Source organism: Marmota flaviventris, chromosome 16 (genome assembly GCF_047511675.1).
Source record: "Marmota flaviventris isolate mMarFla1 chromosome 16, mMarFla1.hap1, whole genome shotgun sequence".
NCBI lineage: Eukaryota > Metazoa > Chordata > Mammalia > Rodentia > Sciuridae > Marmota > Marmota flaviventris.
Genome location: NC_092513.1, coordinates 47,137,443 through 47,155,653, shown reverse-complemented (window position 1 = coordinate 47,155,653; position 18,211 = coordinate 47,137,443). Strand labels below are relative to the sequence as shown.

General features: G+C 41.4%; 1 protein-coding gene across 3 annotated transcripts in view; it reads right to left on the bottom strand.

The window, feature by feature from the left end:
* Ankrd29 (ankyrin repeat domain 29) overlaps positions 1-18,211 on the bottom strand; it is a 49,211-nt gene that overhangs the window by 8,770 nt on the left and 22,230 nt on the right. For 2 of the 3 annotated variants that reach the window (XM_071602851.1, XM_071602852.1), the window contains exons 5-9: positions 16,270-16,368; positions 13,213-13,311; positions 4,111-4,209; positions 2,615-2,710; positions 164-262 (exon numbers count right to left, since the gene is read on the bottom strand). In XM_071602851.1, coding sequence (XP_071458952.1) covers positions 164-262; positions 2,615-2,710; positions 4,111-4,209; positions 13,213-13,311; positions 16,270-16,368 — 492 coding nt within the window. Of the gene's footprint in view, positions 1-163; positions 263-2,614; positions 2,711-3,845; positions 3,966-4,110; positions 4,210-13,212; positions 13,312-16,269; positions 16,369-18,211 lie in introns of all 3 variants that reach the window. The other variant, XM_071602853.1, reaches the window with a different exon arrangement.

The following is an 18,211-nucleotide window of genomic DNA, read 5'->3' as shown; positions in this document are numbered from 1 at the left end:
AATTACTGTTCAGGAATAAACTATTTATAGCAACCTTGCATACACTACCCGTGCATAAGAATGAAAATAGGGATTGAAGCCAGAAAAATGCTTATTCTGGCTTGGGAGGATGTAGTCTTATCTCTTTGCACAAGGACCAAATGGGGTTAAAAGAAATAGGTACCTTGTTTCTCAGGGCTGGGTCGGCCCCTGCTTCCAGGAGAAGGGCAACTGTTTTAATGTTCCCACTGAGCACGGCCGCATGGAGTGCTGACGTCCCATTCTAGAAGAAAAAGACAGTGTGTGTCAGGAAGGAGCTCATATCAGCGCTTAGCTTGGCTTTCATCCTAAATTACCTCAGTGATGAGACTGTAATGTCAGAACCTTACTTGTCCTTACCTTCCCCTTGTACTTTTCAAAGTCATATCAGAACCTGCTATAGTATTCTCGGATACACAGCTTATGATAAGTATAAATATTGCCAGTGTTTTTTTTGCAAATGAAACAAGGAATCTGACCCACAGTACAGATAACTTCAGGCAGTTTTATATACTTTAGGAATTGCTGCAAAAATACCCAGCAATGCTGTGCCAAACTTTTTTTTTTTTTTTTTTTGAATAACACAGATAGTCTTTGTACATTTGGTGAGCCACTTCGAGCAGGGCCGGAGGAACAGCTGGCTGGCCAGTGGGACCACCTGTCAGCCCAGCTAGTCACTATGTCTGCCCACTCTGGTGGGCAGGGGTGGGCGTGCAGTCACTGCATTTAGCAAGAAGAATATGTGGGCTGAGGCATCCTCCCCCACGACTCTGGAGCTAGAATATTTATTTCTAAGCACAGAATGGCCCTACTGGATGAGTTACTAACATTATATGAAATTTGGTGAAAATGTTCATTGAAATAAGGAAGCAGCTAAATGTAGCATGTAGCTGGACATGGGAGGGGAGGGGAAGAGAATATAACCACTTACATAAGAATCATGGGCAACCACAGGACATTGGTTCCAGAGGGTACAGATGTATATAAACAGTACCCAAGTTCAAACTTAGTTTTGTAATTAATGACTAATAAAAATTATGCTGAGCTTGGCATGGTGGTGCATGCCTATAATCCCCGGCGGCTCAGGAGGCTGAGGCAGGAGGATCACGAATTCAAAGCCAGCCTCAGTAACTTAGCAAGACCCTAAGCAACTTAGTGAGACCCTATAAAAAGGAGCTAAGGATGTGGATCAGTAGTTTAGCGCCTCTGGGTTCAATCCCTGGTACCAAAATAAATAAATTTTTAAAAATTATGCTGGTTTTGTGGAAGAGGGGGAAAAAATCTAGCAAAAATAGCATTTTTCTATGGTTGCTTTCAAAAGTGTTATAATTTACTAATTTAGTAATATTTCTCAAATCTATATCTTAACCAGCCTATCAATGTTACCTATGAGCAACAGCTATGAATTAAAAAAAATTTTTTTAAAAGAGCTGTTTGAAAAAGACTGGATAATGTTTCTAAAGCTCCATCCCTTTTCTTCATAAAATTCACTTTCAAAGATGATTTATTCCTACATTACAAATGATTTTAACAAGTGCAGTTTTCTGTCTTCCAAGTTCATGTAAGATCAGAAGTGGCTCAGTGTTGGAAGGACCCATACACTGACAGCAGCAGTTCTGTGTTAGCTGACGGCAAGAATGAAGTCAAAAACTCTAAAGGACAGACAGGAAGTGTCCCAAAAGCCTTCAAGGGCAAGTAGACTTTATGCACATTGACAGACTCTGAGGGCACAGTTCCCAAACTGCTAAGCCACTGTGCCAAGATGTGGCATCCTCTATTTGAGAAGACAGGAGAGGCATACATGTGGCCTTCTGTCTGCCAGTCAAGTCTATCCCACTGCCTGTTTTTGTATCCCTGCAAGCCAAGAACTGGTTTTGCACTTTTAAATGATTAAATACAGATTAAAAGAAGAATATCTTGTAATGTGAAAATACAAAATTCCATAAATATGGTGTCCATAAGTACATGAAGTTTTATGGGAAGTCAGCCCCATTTGTTATTATTGTTCCTGGATGAGTTCTCACCACCACAACAGTGTAGAGCAGTTATGACAGAAAACCTAAAATATTTACTATCTGGTCCCTTATAGAAAAAAGTTTGTTGACCCTCAGCATTCACTATAGTTTATAAATATTTTAATCTGAAAGTATTAAAACTTACTGAAGAGGATTGGGCCCTGTTTTGTGGAAGACCCAGAGGACATTTTTCTGAAGCTTTCAGATCTTTGAAGCAAATTTTATTTCATTTAAGGTAACCAAGCCCAGGGATTCTTTGCTTAGGATAATGAAGAGAAGAGCATTCTTCCTTGATTTCACAAATCTTCCAAATGATATCAATATGGTTTACTTTTCCATTTAGCAATTTCATTACAATTATCTTTTTTTTCCTAGAATACTACAGACTCAGTTTATTCCTCTTACCACCTTCTCATTTTTACTAGTACCCTTGGAACTCCAGCACCGTGAAGTTGGAGGTGTGTCTTCTTAAGAATGCCCTCCCCAGGCTGATTATACCCAAATTCTACTGCAGTCCCCAATAAGAACTTATTTTCTAACCTGTTACCTTTCTAGATTGTATCATTTCTCTTAGGTCTTACCTTCAAAATACCAAGAGTGGGAGAGAATTTAAGCAACTCCTCAATTACGTCATTATACCCTTTGTTGGCTGCTTTCAACAATGCTGTGGTACCGTCCTGAATAGAAACAGGAAAATAAAAGTTGATTATTAACATATGTCTGGGTTGGCTGAGAACTAAATGTCAGTTGAGAACTGCGAGTATAAGTGTGTTTGCCAGAAATAGGCAAAGTGTGTAAATGAAGCACAGATCAGCAATGTCTCAATCTCGGAGCAGTCTGGGGCATATTAAGCAGTTAATTCTGCGTGAAGAATATTAGACACAATATGTGATCGTTATATTAACTTAGAAGTCTGCATTTGGGAATTCATAATTCCCCAGTCCCTTAGAACATGGAGTCAGAGACAAGGGGGAATTTCAAGAGCATATTTTTAGGGTATTAATGGATTCAATACTGCTGCTGGTGACTTAGCAGAAATCATCTAACTGTTTTTAACCATTTAGATTATTGTTGTACTGTATGTACTGTTTTAAAAATTTATACAACTTTGCCCTAGTCTCCTCTGTGTACCCATTTGCCTGTGTTTGATGGCAGGGGGCCAGGTGGGTAGGTTGAAATCTGCTTAAAAAAAAAAGAATTTAAGGACAAAGTCAAGAATTAATATTCAGCTTCTGTCATCGCTTTTGGTACAAGAAGAGGTTTTTTTTTTTTCAAAGCTTCCTGCTTTGATTTATCACTTGCTGTCATTTGTAGAATTAGCTCTGGAACTTTCCTCTAGTCACCATTAGGGTTTATCTGGCATCAGGAAGAAGGAAGGTGGGCTTAACAGATTTTTGTTTTCTGGCTTCAGTGATGGTGGGAAGAAGAGAGTGGGAGAAAGGACATGTGAGCAGTCGGAAATGTATTTTAGGATTTTCCTTTTCTGGGCTTAGACTTGGAGAGGGGAAGGTGGGTCAGTCACATAGGCAAAGGTGATAGAAAGGTAAAGAGGTCAGGCACAGTGAGACAAAAAGCAAACAGCCTGGTGTGGGTAGAATCTCCCCAAGCTGCCTTTTAGTTCCCCTGGGGCAAAGGGCTTGTTCCAGGCACACCCAAGTGGATTAGGTGACACCTTGGGAAGCTAATGTGGACAGCAGGAGCATGGGAATGTGGTGCAGCAGTCTGCAGCTGCGGAGACCAGGGGTGAGATGCAGCCAGCCAGGGGTATCGCTTGCTTGCACACCATGCATGACCTTGCACACCATGCATGACCTTCCATGACCCACAGGCCGGAGGCCCAGCAAGATTCCGTGGCTCCCCACTCCGCCCAGAATTCATGGCACCATCGAAGTTTCCACCGACTTGGACTTTCACTTCGACTTTGTTTTCTTGCTAAAGAGCAGGTGGAGATGGGGAGGAAGCCCAGGTGAGTTGCAGACAAAGAAACACCCGACTTTCTGTGTACATCCAAGCCTGGTTGTGTGGAGTCTGTTGGGTGGCTCCGATTGGTGGCTGCAGGGATCCCTCGGATACTCACATTGCGCGTGGCATCGCGGTCTGCACCCCGCAGCAGCATCACCCGCACCACCTCGCTGTGGCCCATCTGGGACGCAATCCACAGGGGCGCTGTCCCATCCTGCGGGAAGAGGAGGCCGCCAGTGTGACTTCGGTGCTTGACCCCAAGTTTCCGAAACCAAAAACCCTGGGAAAGAACTTGATAAAGGCAGATTGACCCTCCGACTGATTGATATGCTCCCAAGAAGTCTCCAGTGAAGAAGAGAGTGTTCTTAACCCATTGACATACACTGGCGTTTGGCAGTGCCTGGACTGCTTACCTGACTGCCAATATCCAATTTTGGGCTTATAAAAACTGTCATTTAGGGTTAGACATTTAACCCCAGAGTGTGGTACAGATTTTGAGGAAGGCTGTGTGGGAACTTTGCTGGGATCTTACTGGGAATGTGCAGGGGACAGCAGGGCGCACCAGGCAGAACAAGATTGCAAACATCCAGAAAGAAGCCAGGCTGTCTTTCCCTTCCTCTTCCTCCAGACCACTAATTTCTTTTCTGGTGCTCAGTCATGTGCACACAATGCATCCTGCCTAGTGAAAGTCCTTTGTAACCACAGGAAACTGAGAATTGTCCTTTAAGGTAGAGTCAGAGAACTCAAGACATTTCTTTTTTATTTTCTATACTCATGTCCCCCACAGCCACATCATGTTTTAAGGGAGCTTATGTTCATTTTATGTGAAGGTAATGTTGTGTTTTCTAGCAGGTGACACACCCTGGCGAGTTAAGCAGGGCAATATTTTTGGTAATATTTCTTTTTATTATTCCCCAACTTCTTTGGGAACAAGAAGCCCCGAGGCTGAAATAATGACTCCAGAGAGGACAAGGTGAAATACCCAAAGGATGGAGGATTTGACAGTAGGGTGGGTCCTGCCAGGGATACAGAAAATGGAAAAACCCACTCGTGTAGGAAGGAGAAGCAAGAGAGGTGGAGTGTCCACACTTTCCTCCCCTTCCGGGTTGAGTCTGGTTGTGTGGAGACAGGAAGGTAAGTAATTTAAGGGTGGAAACACCCAGATAAATTATGGGGAATTCCAGATGGGGAAGGATTGTCTCCTTTTCTTGGGATGGAGCCCAAGAAAATCATAAGTGATTTACAGAAGCTCTGTTCTTGGCTAGTGCCTGAGAGATAGAAAAGAAATGGTGATGAGACTTGTCACCATTGACCGTGGACCTGAAACATCCCACAACCCCTATGACCCGCATCTACCAGGCCCCCGGGTACCCAGGACTTCCTGTCTGCCTGTGGACTAGAAGTGCTCAGGCAACAGTGGCCTGGAATAAGCCTGGGTTTGGGAAGACAAGGCCACAGAGAGGCACAAATTCATGAGCAGAGACCATGGCAGGGTCAACATTATGTGAAACCAGCTGCTTTTGGGGGGGGGGGGGCACCAGTTCAGGATGTATGGAGACAAGAGAGGCCAGCACAAAGTTCAGGCATGAGTCTATCCTGATGCCAGGGTAGAAGCATGGCCTTTGAGATCTTAGGTCACTTTGGAGAGAAGGACAGGAGGAGGGAGCAGGATCCAGAATTGGCTAAATTTAACCTCAGAGGTCTTTACAGTAATAGAGCACCAAGAGTCTGCTTCAGCCAGAGAACACTGGCTTACCCATCAGTGGGAATGGGGACGGAAAGGACAACCTGATGCTGTTACAGAATCTAAAGTTACATTTTCTGCTGTAGAGTGCAATTTCAGTCCAAGCCTATTAGCGAAAGGAGGCACAGGATGACTGTCCATTGCTGTCCTGGCAAAAAGACAGAAGGCCAAGACAATTGAGTAGGTGGTGCAAAATGTCAAACTGAAAAACCCAGGAGAAACTGGGGTTGCCGAGAGGAGGTCAGAGGATGTGGGCGCTGCTGTCCTGGGAGAGGTGGGGAAAGAGGTCCTGAAACAAAGGCTGCAGGAAGGCTGAAGACATTTTCGCCTGCTTCACACTCCTTCATACTTTCCCTGGGGTCTCTTAGAAATATTCTTGAATCTGAGTATTGTTTGTCATTAGCAAATTATCACTTTTATTGAAAGTACAGATTTTAAGTACAAATTAAGGTATGATTTATTGTTTCCAAAGCTAAAACATTTCTACATTCTTTAGTTCGATTCTCCCAGATTCCGGATTTAATCAATTACTCATTTATCCAACCAACTGACAATTGTTAAACATCTCCTCTGGGTTCCAGAGACCTAGAATGTTTTTAAAGGAACCTAGTCTAGAGGAGAAGAAACCTGGAAATTTCTGTATGACTGCAGTGTTGCATTAAAGTATGGATAAAAAGGCACATGATGACCCAGGAGAGGGTCTTTTTTACTGAAGAAAGTTCATTCCAGAGAGAAGGAGGATCACATACCGTCACAGGGTCTTGGACAGACATGGGTTGGCAGGCAGGTGGGCAATCTAGAGGCTGTGGCACAGGGGTATAGGTGGGGTCCTGGGAGGCAGGACAGGGCATCTGGGTTCCAGAGACCTAAAATGTGGGTTTTCTGGTACTCAGCAACTGATGAGTTGTTTGTCTGCTCTGGGTCCATTCTGTTCTCTCCACCAGAGGGCAGACAGGGACATGAGCTGGGCTGCCAGATGGGTATGCTTCCCAAGGGGTTGTTCTAGTAAAACTGAATTTGGAAGAGTGCTGAGAGGTACTGTCTGGGATCAGCTTTTACTATTATCAGTTTATCACAGTCATACTCAGATCTATTCCTTTTTTTTTTTTTTGTGCCGGGGATTGAACTCAGGGACACTTGATTACTGAGCCACATCCCCAGCCCTATTTTGTATTTTATTTAGAGACAGGGTTTCACTGAGTTGCTTAGCTCCTCGCTTTTGCTGAGGCTGGCTTTGAACTCTCAATCCTCCTGTCTCAGCTTCCTAAGCTGCTGGGATGACAGGTGTGTGCCACTGAGCCTGGCTTCAGATCTATTCTTAATCGGTATAGTCATGTTGGGGAAAGCAGTCACCACTTTCTGCCTGTAAGATCTTAGGCAAATCCCTCTCAGGCTTCATGTCCTCATCTGTAAGAATATTAGCCCCACAGCAATACTGCCGAAGGAGGAAATCTATATAAAGGTGGTGGGCACGAGAACAGGCTGAAAGATGCTTAGGAAAGTTAACTGAATCTGAGTATTATTCATCATAAGCAACTTAATTTCTACTTTTGTTCACCCAAGTACTTCCACCTGCTTTATTTAATTGATTCTCCCCAGTGTCTGTGAGTAAATTGTGAGCAGGAAGGAATAACTGGTAAAAGCAGATGTGGGGGTCACCTATGTATTTCATGATGGGTAATTGCTTCTCCTAATCTGTTTTTTGAACCCAGAGGGTTGTGTGCGAGTTAGAACATTACAGTCAAATCTAATTATCAGGTGATTATCTAGCTGTGAATGGGAGAGGTTTTCCTCTCTGTTCAGCTCCATTTCTTTTTCCTTATTCTTCCTTCTTTACAATGCTCTTAGCTTCCATTTTCATAATGAAAATGATGGAAAACAAATCAATTTAGCTTTTTTTTGTAGGGTTTTGGAAAGAATCAGAATGGGAAAAACATTTTAAACTATTTAAATCAGTTTTTGAATTTTTCTGGACAACACAGTTTCAGAATATATGAAATTGAATAAATCACTGTGAAGTGGAAGTTGTATTCTCTATTGCACTTAAAAAAGAAAATAGAGCATTTAGATTTGTTTATTGATTTATATGGAGACTCCTTAGAAAACTTGGAATGGAACCACCATTTGACCCAGCTATCCCAGTCCTTAGTCTATACCCAAGGACTTAAAATCAGCATACCATAGTAATGAAGCCACATCAATGTTTATAGCAGCTCAATTCACAATAGCTAAACTGTGGAAGCAACCTAGATGCCCTTCATTAGACAAATTGATAAAGAAACTGTGGCATACATACACAATGGAATATTACTCAACATTAAAAGAGAATAAGATTATGGCATTTGTAGGTAAATGGATGAGGTTGGAGAATATTATGCTAAGTGAAGTTAGCCAATCCCCAAAAGACAAAGTCCGAACTTTCTCTCTGATAAGTGGATGCTGATCCATAATAGGAGGGCATGGAAATAATGGAGGAATTTTGATGGGGCAAAGGAGAGGGAGGGTTGGGGAGGGGGCATGGGGGCAGGAATGGTGGTGGAATGAGATGGACATCATTATCCTAGGTACATGTATGACTGCACAATGTGCAACACTACATCGTGTACAACCAGAGAAATGAAAAGTTGTGCTGTAATTGTGTACAATGAATCAAAATGCATTCTGCTGTCATATATACCCAATTAAGATAAATAAATTATTAAAAAAAGAAAAGAAAAAAGAGCATTTAGATTTATTTATTTGGTACTGGGGATTGAACCCAGAGGTGCTTAATCACTGAGCCACATCACCAGCCTTTTTTATGTTGGGACAGGGTTTCACTAGTTTGCTTAGGGCCTTGCTAAGTTGCAGAGGCTGGCCACCAGCCTGAACTTGTGATCCTCCTGCCTTTGCCTCCTGAGTCCCTGAGATTACAGGTGTGTGCCATTTATCTTTAGAATGGTAAGATTAATAGGGCTATGATAGCTATTATTTACTATCTGTGTGCATATCAAGTGGAAAAGGATTTAGACTTATTTTGCAGACCAAGTAATAAAAAGAAGACTAATGTATAAAAGCCACATGGAAACTTGGGGTCACTGTAAGAAAGAAAGTATAATGAGGGCTGGCTAAAGACTAACTAAGCTGATGAGTTCCCCAGGCCTGCAGGTGTTCAACAGCAGCTTACTAGTGTGGGAAGGACTCAGACACTAGATGGACAATTCAACAGGGTGAATTTTGCAGTTTCTTCCAACAGTGTTGTTCTAGTCATGTATCCTCTAAGATATTTTATAGATAGATCACAGCACGAGATGATCCTAGCCCCATCAAAGTTCCTCCATTATTTCCATGCCTTCCCATTATGGATCAGCATCCTCTTATCAGAGGGAACATTCAGCCTTTGGTTTGCAGGGATAGATCACAGCATGAGATGGAGCATATGACTTGACCTGGAGTAGAAACTAATTTTATATGGTCTTATTTAGGCTTTCAAAAATTTAGAAAAAAGAACTAAAACCCATAGGAAGAAGTATATGAAGAGATACTAATTCCCTGTTTCTGCTGCCTTCTAGTCCTTGTTTATGGCTACTTCTACTTGCAGACTCAGGCCAGACAGTCTTGGGGATCAATTCTATTCTAAGCCAGGGTCCAAGAGATGCAAGGAAGCATCACCAGTAGCAGATGAGATTCAAATATCAAGACAATGTTGTTACCAGTCCTACCCTGATCTAGAGCTGCTGCATTAAGAATTTTGCAGAAATTATTTTATTTAATTTTCTCACAGCAAACCTATGGCAAACAAACAAACAAACAACGAGGTTCAGGGAAAGCAAACAACTTGCTCAAGGTCATGTAGTTAATAAATGAAACCAGAGCTTCATTTCCTTAATATATTCATGTCCCCATAACTACCAGACTTCTCCCCACACAGAGCCCTGAATCTGGTTCCCTAGCTGCTCTTTTCTGTCTTCTTGGGACTGGTACATTACCCCTTGAGCCCTACTTTAGAGTCTTCTAGTTCCCAGTCATAGATCATTCTGTGCTGCAGGCTTCCAGATCCCTTTGATCCTCTGCCCAAGCTCCAGAATATCTTCTGGCAGTCAACACACCTCTTCTGAGTGTCACCGTATGCAGATGGGCTAACTCTGTCACTGCCCTCCACAAGCAGCAGGGCCTTGTCTGTCTGCTCCTGTCTGCATAGCCCCAGGTACTGTGCCAATCTGTCTGCTCTTCTTTCCCCTATCCACCTCTGTATTTGCCCCTCTAATCCTGTAACCCAGGAAAACATTTACTTTCTAGGTTCCAGCAACTCTGTGTGCAAATCCAATGTAAGGCCTCTACTAGAGAAGTCAATTTATTAGATGGCTTTTCTGTTGGATTTCAGAGAAAAGCAGAGTAGCATAACAAGAGGACCAGGAAGAGAGAGTGATGAGAGGTCAAATCTCAGCTCTGGGTAAACCAAATCAGGCCTTTGCAATTCTAGAAAATATTGTTTTAATAAGGTGGTTGAGTTGAGTTGGAAACCAGTCTATCCAGGAATTTTATTGATTGAAAAATAGACTAAGTAGGCATCTTGGCTACTGATTCAAAGGTTTGACTCATGTCAACTCTACTTGGAAAGGACACATGGAAAGAAAGAAAAATGAAATTTTAGAGTGATTGTGGAGTTCAAGGATCTCTTGGCCTCTTTATGTGGATGGTGTGGAAGGAAAGTCTTCAAGTTTCAAATTAAAAGCTTAGTCATTCCCACACCTGACTGGGGCTTGCTTGTGTTTATGCTTCCTCAGCACCAAGTATGAAAAAGGTCTCCATTTCGTTCTCAGTGGTAGAGTTACAAAGAAAAGTCATTCTTAGTACAGTTCAGATTCCCTGCAGCTCTGATCAAATGTCAGCTGAGCAATTTCAAAGCAACTTTATTAACATCCTGTAGTCATAAACCGGTAAGTAGGGGGACTCCATACAATGGCAGCACAAAGATTATAACTCAGATTTATCTAAGGATAGTAAGAAATGAAACCAGGCAAATATCCTTGTCCTTATTTTGTAAATTTGAGAATTTTTTGATAACGACACAATATGTCAGCTGAGATTTCAGAGCAAAAGGTTGGTATCCAGATGCTCTGCCTGTAACATACTACCAGGTGCAGGTCATCTTAATGAAAATTTTGAAATTACAATTCTTTTTTTTTTTTTTTTAAGGTCCTTATTACTTGTAAAAAAGTCAGCCAGGACTCATATAACTTTTGTCACTTTTATGATATTGTTTGTTTTTTTAAAAAACAGAATGAAATCAGCAGAGTTATAATTTCAAAGAAGGCAGAACTTGGGCTAGTCTGACCTGGATAGATAAGAGCCTTTCATTATATACTCACAGCAAGTAGTAAAACTGATTATGATTTAAGAACACAATGGGGTCAGCGTACTCTATAAAAAGGGAAAATTCCATTGCTTTTTTCTCTCAAAGCAATTCTTATTTTATAAAACACCCCTTTCCTGAATAATGGTGCTTTCAGAGCTGGGCTCTGAACAATTCAAAATGAGCCCATGAGGCGCATTCTTTGGAAGGATGTGTCTTAACTCAAGGGTGGGTCTTCAGAGGTCAGGTCAATCCCTTTGACCAGGTTATCCTCACTCCCTAGGAATGAAAACAACCACATGTTGTGGTTACTGCTGCAGTGTTGGTTTATTCTTTAACTTTTGGTTTCAGGGTCATTGCATGACTCAATTTAGGTTCAAGTGGATACAACATTTGAAACATCATCTATCAACCTTGTTGTTATTGTTGTTTGTTTACATACAGAATCTTTGGCATATGAAATATAAAATATATTTTACAAATAGATTTGTCAAAGTGCCATAAATTATTTTGGGAGGAAGTATTAGACGCTTGATAATCTTGACAATATCTCATGCCTAAGTTCACAGTGGCACCTTGGATAATCATCTCCAAATCAAATTTATACAGTCTAAAAACAATGAATTTCTTTAATTAATTTTGGTATAATGAAATCTCTGATTCAGAATCAGTCAACAACTTCAAAATAAGAAGGATAGTCAAGAAAATAACAAACTCCATCCCAAATATCAGCTTTGGTAGGTCTTAGGATTCAACTTTTTCTGAATAGCGTTCTTATCACCATTTAAAGCTAAGATCTTTAAAATTCTAAAAATACAACTTTACATTCATAGCAGTGCCTGGCACATGATATGTGCTAGGAAACACAGATTGAATGTTGAATAAAACAACTATCAAAACTTGACAAACTCGAAGTGTTGTTAGGTTCATAGTGCCCAGCTTCCTAATTTTCAGATGAAGGCTGGAGAGGTTGATTTGTTGTTCAAAACCACACAACTTGTTACTGAATACAGAACTCTGTAATCCAGACCTTATATCCCAAAGCGCTTTCTTTCCTCAGTTTTTAATGAGCTTCTGAAGATCCACAAAGCTTATGGCCAAGGCCTCAGACCAACCGGAAGATTCCTTAGAGAGGCATTCTGTAAATATCTAGGTATTCCCTTATCAGGTCAATTTCAATGGAAACCTGCCTGGGGGTCATTACTGGTAAGACATCAACTTGGCTTTACCCTAAGTACTACCTTTATAGTCATGTCTCACATTTACAGATGTGCCGCCATGCTGCAAACCAGGCAGCGTGGCGCACATCTGTAAATTTAGCACTTGGGAGGCTGAGGTGGGGGGATTGTGAGTTCAAAACCAGCCTCAGCAAAAAAACAAGGCAATAAGCAACTCAGTGAGACCCTGTCTCTGAATAAAATACAAAAATAGGGCTGGGGATGTGGTTCAGTGGTCGAGTGCCCCTGAATTAAATCCCTGGTACCACCCCTCCCCTCAAAAATTAATTGGGGCAGAGAAAGAGCAACATATTATGCTTCCTTACTTTTGGAGGGCTCTTGACTGCTCATCAAGTGCTGCCATTGTTAGCTTGCATTTCTGTTCCTTTAAGTATCTGTGGATGGACTAGCCAGATGTTAATAGGCTGTTGGTAAATGAAATCTCAAAAGTGATATGATTTTGAGAGATGAAGGTGCAGAATCTGCCCAAGATTCCAACAGCCTGGGCTCCTCTATGTGTGGTGGAGGAAAGTGGGGGTAGGGATAGGAGATAAGGCAGAGTATCAGCAGAGGGGCCGGGCAGGACTTGCCTCTATTTACCTATGTTCCAGGCTAGCCAACACTCATTATTTCAGTGCAGTCATACTTTATTTGAACAGGAGGTGGCAGAATGCATACTTGACCTCAGACTAAACACTCAAGTTTTAAAAACACCGGATGGTGATGTCAACTTGATTCCATAGGCTTTCTGGTTAGTCCAAAGCATAGTCCAGGAGAAACCTTAATCAAAGATTAAGTTTTCATCACAGAGGCAAAAGGGTTCAAAGAATGCCTAGAGCTGACTGGGTATCTTAGGTATGTCCTGCTAGAGGACATCTAACAGCCTCATGCACTTGAGCAAACTTCATCAATGGACATTACCTGCCTTGGCTGGTTGACTTTTGCTCCTGAAGACAGCAATAATCGAATAACATCTAAGTAACCACCTTGGGCCGCTAGGAAGAGGGCAGTGGCTCCATCCTGAAAGAAGGCAAATTGAAAGTATTCAAAAATTATGTCTTATGTTTATTTTTAAATAAATCAAAGTGAAAAATACATTTAATATAATTTTCCATTTTCATCTCCTTTTAGATTTTTATCCTTTTTTTAAAGAAAGAGTGAGAGAGACAGAGAGAGAGAAAGAGAGAGAATTTTTTAATATTTATTTTTTAGTTTTTAGCGGACACAACATCTTTGTGTGTATGTGGTGCTGAGGATCGAACCTGGGCCACACGCATGCCAGGTGAGCGCGATACCACTTGAGCCACATCCCCAGCCCCTCCTTTTTTTTTTTTTAATGATGAGCTTAGTGTTAGATAACAACAAAAATACCTCAAACCTATTTTGTGTGTTTTTATGAATAGGGTGTAAAAATGTCCTTTCAATTTGATCTTTTCTACACCTTTGTCTTTCTTGGTCCCTTATCCATGTCTCCTTAACATACAGTTTCCCTGAGTATTAAAAGGCACAATAGGCTGGGGATATAATTCAGTGGTAGAGCACTTGCCTAGCACGTGCAAGGCCTTCAGTTTTATTCCCAGTACCACTATCACCATCACCACAGAATAACAACAAAAATTAAAAGGTATGATGTTTTCAGATAAACTGCCCTTTGAAAGAATCTCCACAAAGATGCTCCCAATCCAGGAGACATCAACAAATGTAAAAGGTGAGGCATAAAAGCCCAAAACTTGAGCTCCCATTTTCTTTTTAACTGGGTGCCTCTGTCTTCTGGGCATTTCTTTTTTTCATGGACACAGGTCACCAGGTAATTGCAGTAAATGTATGATTGACTGAGAGCACACATTTCCCAAATGCTCACTTCACCCAGAGGGCATGCACAGAGTAGGGTTAGCCTCATTGTTTCTAGATTGCAGTGGAAAACTCAGAGCACACCTTAGTGGAAAACACCCACCCAGCCCAGCTAATTATGACACCTCCAGCTGGGAATGCTAACAAACAGCTGAAACACAAAACACCTTTCCCTGCAAGTTCAACTAGGCGCCTCATGTGCAGGGTACTGGATTTCCAGTGGGTGTCAGCTGAGCTGCCAGACTGCCCTCAAGGCAATAATAATTAAAAAAAAAATTAGTCTGTACAGATTTTTAAGCAGATACAGGGATAGAAATCCCAGCTGCTCCCTAATGCCTCAGTCTACCATGCCCTTAGCGGCTGCTCTCAGGAATTTTCTGAACTGCACCATCTATGCATCCCTGGGGCAGTGATGCATTTTTCGCTGGCATTGCAAGTTTCAGTTCCTAGAAGGGATCCCTAACCCCTGCTCCCCATCCCCGTATTTGGTATATTCGGGTGAGAGTAAAGGGAAGTTGTGATGCACAATTTTTTAAAAAATTGTGTTAAAAAAACCTTTTTATTTATTTTAGAGCTGACTGGGTAGCTTAGCTATACATGACAGTAGAATGTATTCTGACATATTTTACATACCTGGAGTATAACTTCCCATTATTGTGGTTGCACATGATGTGGAGTTACACTACTCATGTATTCATGTATGAGCATAGGAAATTATGTCCTATTCATCCTGTCCTTCCTATTCCCATCTCTCCTTCCTTCCCTTCATTCCCCTTTATCGATGCATAAAATTTTTGATTCGGCTTACAATAGAAAGGAATTTGGCATCGGAGGTTCCCCCCCAAAACTCTGTATTTCTGCGGTATGTGTCCTCCAAGAGTCTTCTGGAAGAATATTTTTTAATGAGTACAAATTCTCTACCCATAGTCAATTTGGATGGCTATGAAAATCACAATGAATTTCCCTTTTCAAAGACTTTGTCTCTTCTTATCAATCTACACATATATGCACTAGTAAACACACTCAGGCACACCTTACCTATATAAAGCAAAAGAAATAGCTAAAGCTTTAGGCCTGTGTTTCTTAGATTTGGCCACATGTCAGAACCACCTGTTGCTCAAGTTGTGCCCTCACTCTTTTTGGATGGCTTGGGAATTGAAATATTTTTTTTAAAGCTCCCCAGGTGCTTCTAATGGGCAGCCAGAGTTGAGAATCACTCCTTTAGATCATTATCAAGTAACTCATTCATTCTACTCTTAATGCTGCAGGCTCAAAGAGTGTCACAGATTTTGAAGTGCAGAGGGGTAAGGCTAGTTGCCATGGACTTCAAAGAGGCCTGTGATTTATCAGAGCTAACTAGGTAAACTTGGAAAGGGTACTCCAGTGGAAACGTTCACACCTCCACAGCTCATTATCCAGCTATGAAAGCAGAGTGCCCTAGGCATAAGGGCTAAAAACCTAGTTTGGGGATAATCTAGAATATGGTTCCTAGATTGTTGGAGGTAGGAATTCTTTCCCTCCTCTCCACGAGATTCTGTCAAGTCACTTCATCTCCCCATATTTCATTTTTTTCCCCTACAAAACCGGGAAAACATTTTCCATGAAGCCTATGGAATGACAGTCACAATTAAAAGAGCCCCAAGGTAATGTGATAATTGCCAATTAGCTACAAATAGACCCACACTAGCAATGGGTGCCTTTCAAAGGTCTATGGTGCACCCTCCCACCCACCTGCTTCTCTCCTCCTTGTGTCCTTCCTCACAAATGACTATACAATAAGACAGTATATTTTGGTTATTGGCAAGTCCACATGCTGGGCTATGTGGTCATCATGATATGAGTGATTATGTATCTTATGATTTTGAAGACCTTAATGTGCATAGGTATCTGAAATATTTCAGACACACAACATTTAAGACTGAGGACAAAAAAAATGATGGGTAAATATTATATGGTTTCTATATAGAAAAAGCTCATGTGGTCAACTATATCTTTGCCTTTTGATGTCTCAGATGAAAGTCCCAATTTAAAATGTTTTTGAAGTTGGTGTTTCCAACATCTGGATTTAGACTGCAATGCTGTGTGTGATGAAGGAAGGAGCAAGTGTCCGCTTGAAAACACACTCACATAAAGTTGGTCATGGATGTTGGCTCCGTGCTTCAGCAAGGTCTCCACCACCTGCATGTGCCCATACTGACTGGCAGCCAGCAGGGCGGTGCCCCCATCCTGTGGACATGAAAAGTATAAATGCCTTTAGAGAACTATAGGCCCGTATTTACCAAGGAGCTCCTCACATAGATAGAACTTTGGAAGAGAATCTGCCCATAGATAGTAACAAACTCTCTTTCTTTCACCCTTTTACCTTTGCTTTATAATCATGATCAGGTTCATCTTAAGGACACGTCTATGTTGTACACTTGGATGATTTGCTAGAGATCTATTACAGTTATTTCACCAAGTTATTATGATAAGGAATTTCCCATGCTGAATGCAGAACCATCTATTTGCTTCTCAATATGAGAAAAACAGAGCACAACATCTGTGCCAAGTCTTGTCAGTTCCATCCTGGAATAGCCAGAAGAGCCTCCCATAGCTTCTGGCCAGAGACCTCCCTCCCTAACAAACACTGGCTTCTCCCTGTGGTGCCACCCAGTTAAAATCCATTGAGTATAAGATGCTTTTTTGGGTGACCCTCTGGAACCACTGCTTTCTTGGGGCAAGATTTGCCTCCATTAAAAGAGCAGAGGACGACAGCATGTCCCACGTGTCTCTCACTGTCATACCTAGTGTTTTCCTCTGAACATCTGCCAATTTCCCAGGTCTCTTCCAAAGTAAGGGCCCCCAAACAAAGTAGAACACTATAAAGTTGGTGTGCTCTGATGTGGAGATTCCTTTCTTCCATCTACTCTACTTTTATTTCTGTGGCTCAAATTAGAATTAGCTTTGATGCCAACCACATCACACTACTGACTCATTGAGTTTGTGGTCAATGAAAACCAGTAATGGTTTTTCTCAGGCACTACAGGTAAGACATTATCTTTTCCCTTCTAGAATGGTTGAGTTGTTTGTTTGGCTCTGTGAATTGTTAGGTGGACATTTAAATAATTCAAGAACATGTAATCTGACTAAAAAATATGAATCACAAATACGATACTGTGGTTTCTAAAGTTAGGAATAGGGTTTTTGTTCGAAAGGAGTTCCACCTTCAGAGGGTCAGATTTAGTAAGTTTGTGGTGAGGATGTTTGGCTGTGTGGTGGGGACAGGTGCTGAGCTGGGCCCTGAGGGGTGGGGAAGGGAGAGGAGAGGGACTGAAGGCTGCAGCTCATTGGGGAGGTCTGAGGGGGGATCAAGAAATTGCTTAATAGCATCACTTAGTTCCACTGTTTTCAGGTTTTGTCCTGCCAATTTTCTCAGCTATTTGACTAATGAGGTAACAGAAGAGTAAAATACAATGATTATGATAGAACTGAGCCCTGATTTTTAAGGACACAGTTTTAGATTATAACTTTTTAAATTTAATACAAAGAGAATAACTGTTGAAACATAGTCAGTTTTGAAGACAGGAGCATATTGAAACTCACAGCCTCTTCTTCCCTTGAAAGAAAAAAAGCTCTTGGACACCTGCAGTTGACTTAATGGAAACCTGTGGAATTGCTCCTCTTGGGCCCCCACGTGCTGTGGATTTCTGGGACAGGACAAATTGGCTCAGGTGTAAAGGCTTTAAGCCAGTATTAACTTGTTAACCAAGAAGACTGAAGTAGTCACATGGTCACACATGATCATTCTGACTTTGTTAAAAGAATGGAGATTTAAGTTCGTACACCTTTCTATTTTTAGTTGCATTTCTCATTATAAAAAATGAGGTGGTGGGGGCTGGGGTTGTGGCTCAGCAGTAGAGTGATAGCCTCCTATGTGCAAGACCCTGGGTTCGATCCACAGCGCCACATAAGAATAAATAAGTAAAATGAAGGTATTGTTTCCAACTACAACTAAAAAATAAATATTTTTTAAAATGAAGTGATAATTAATATAAAATATACATAAATATTTTGTATTTCTGTATATTAT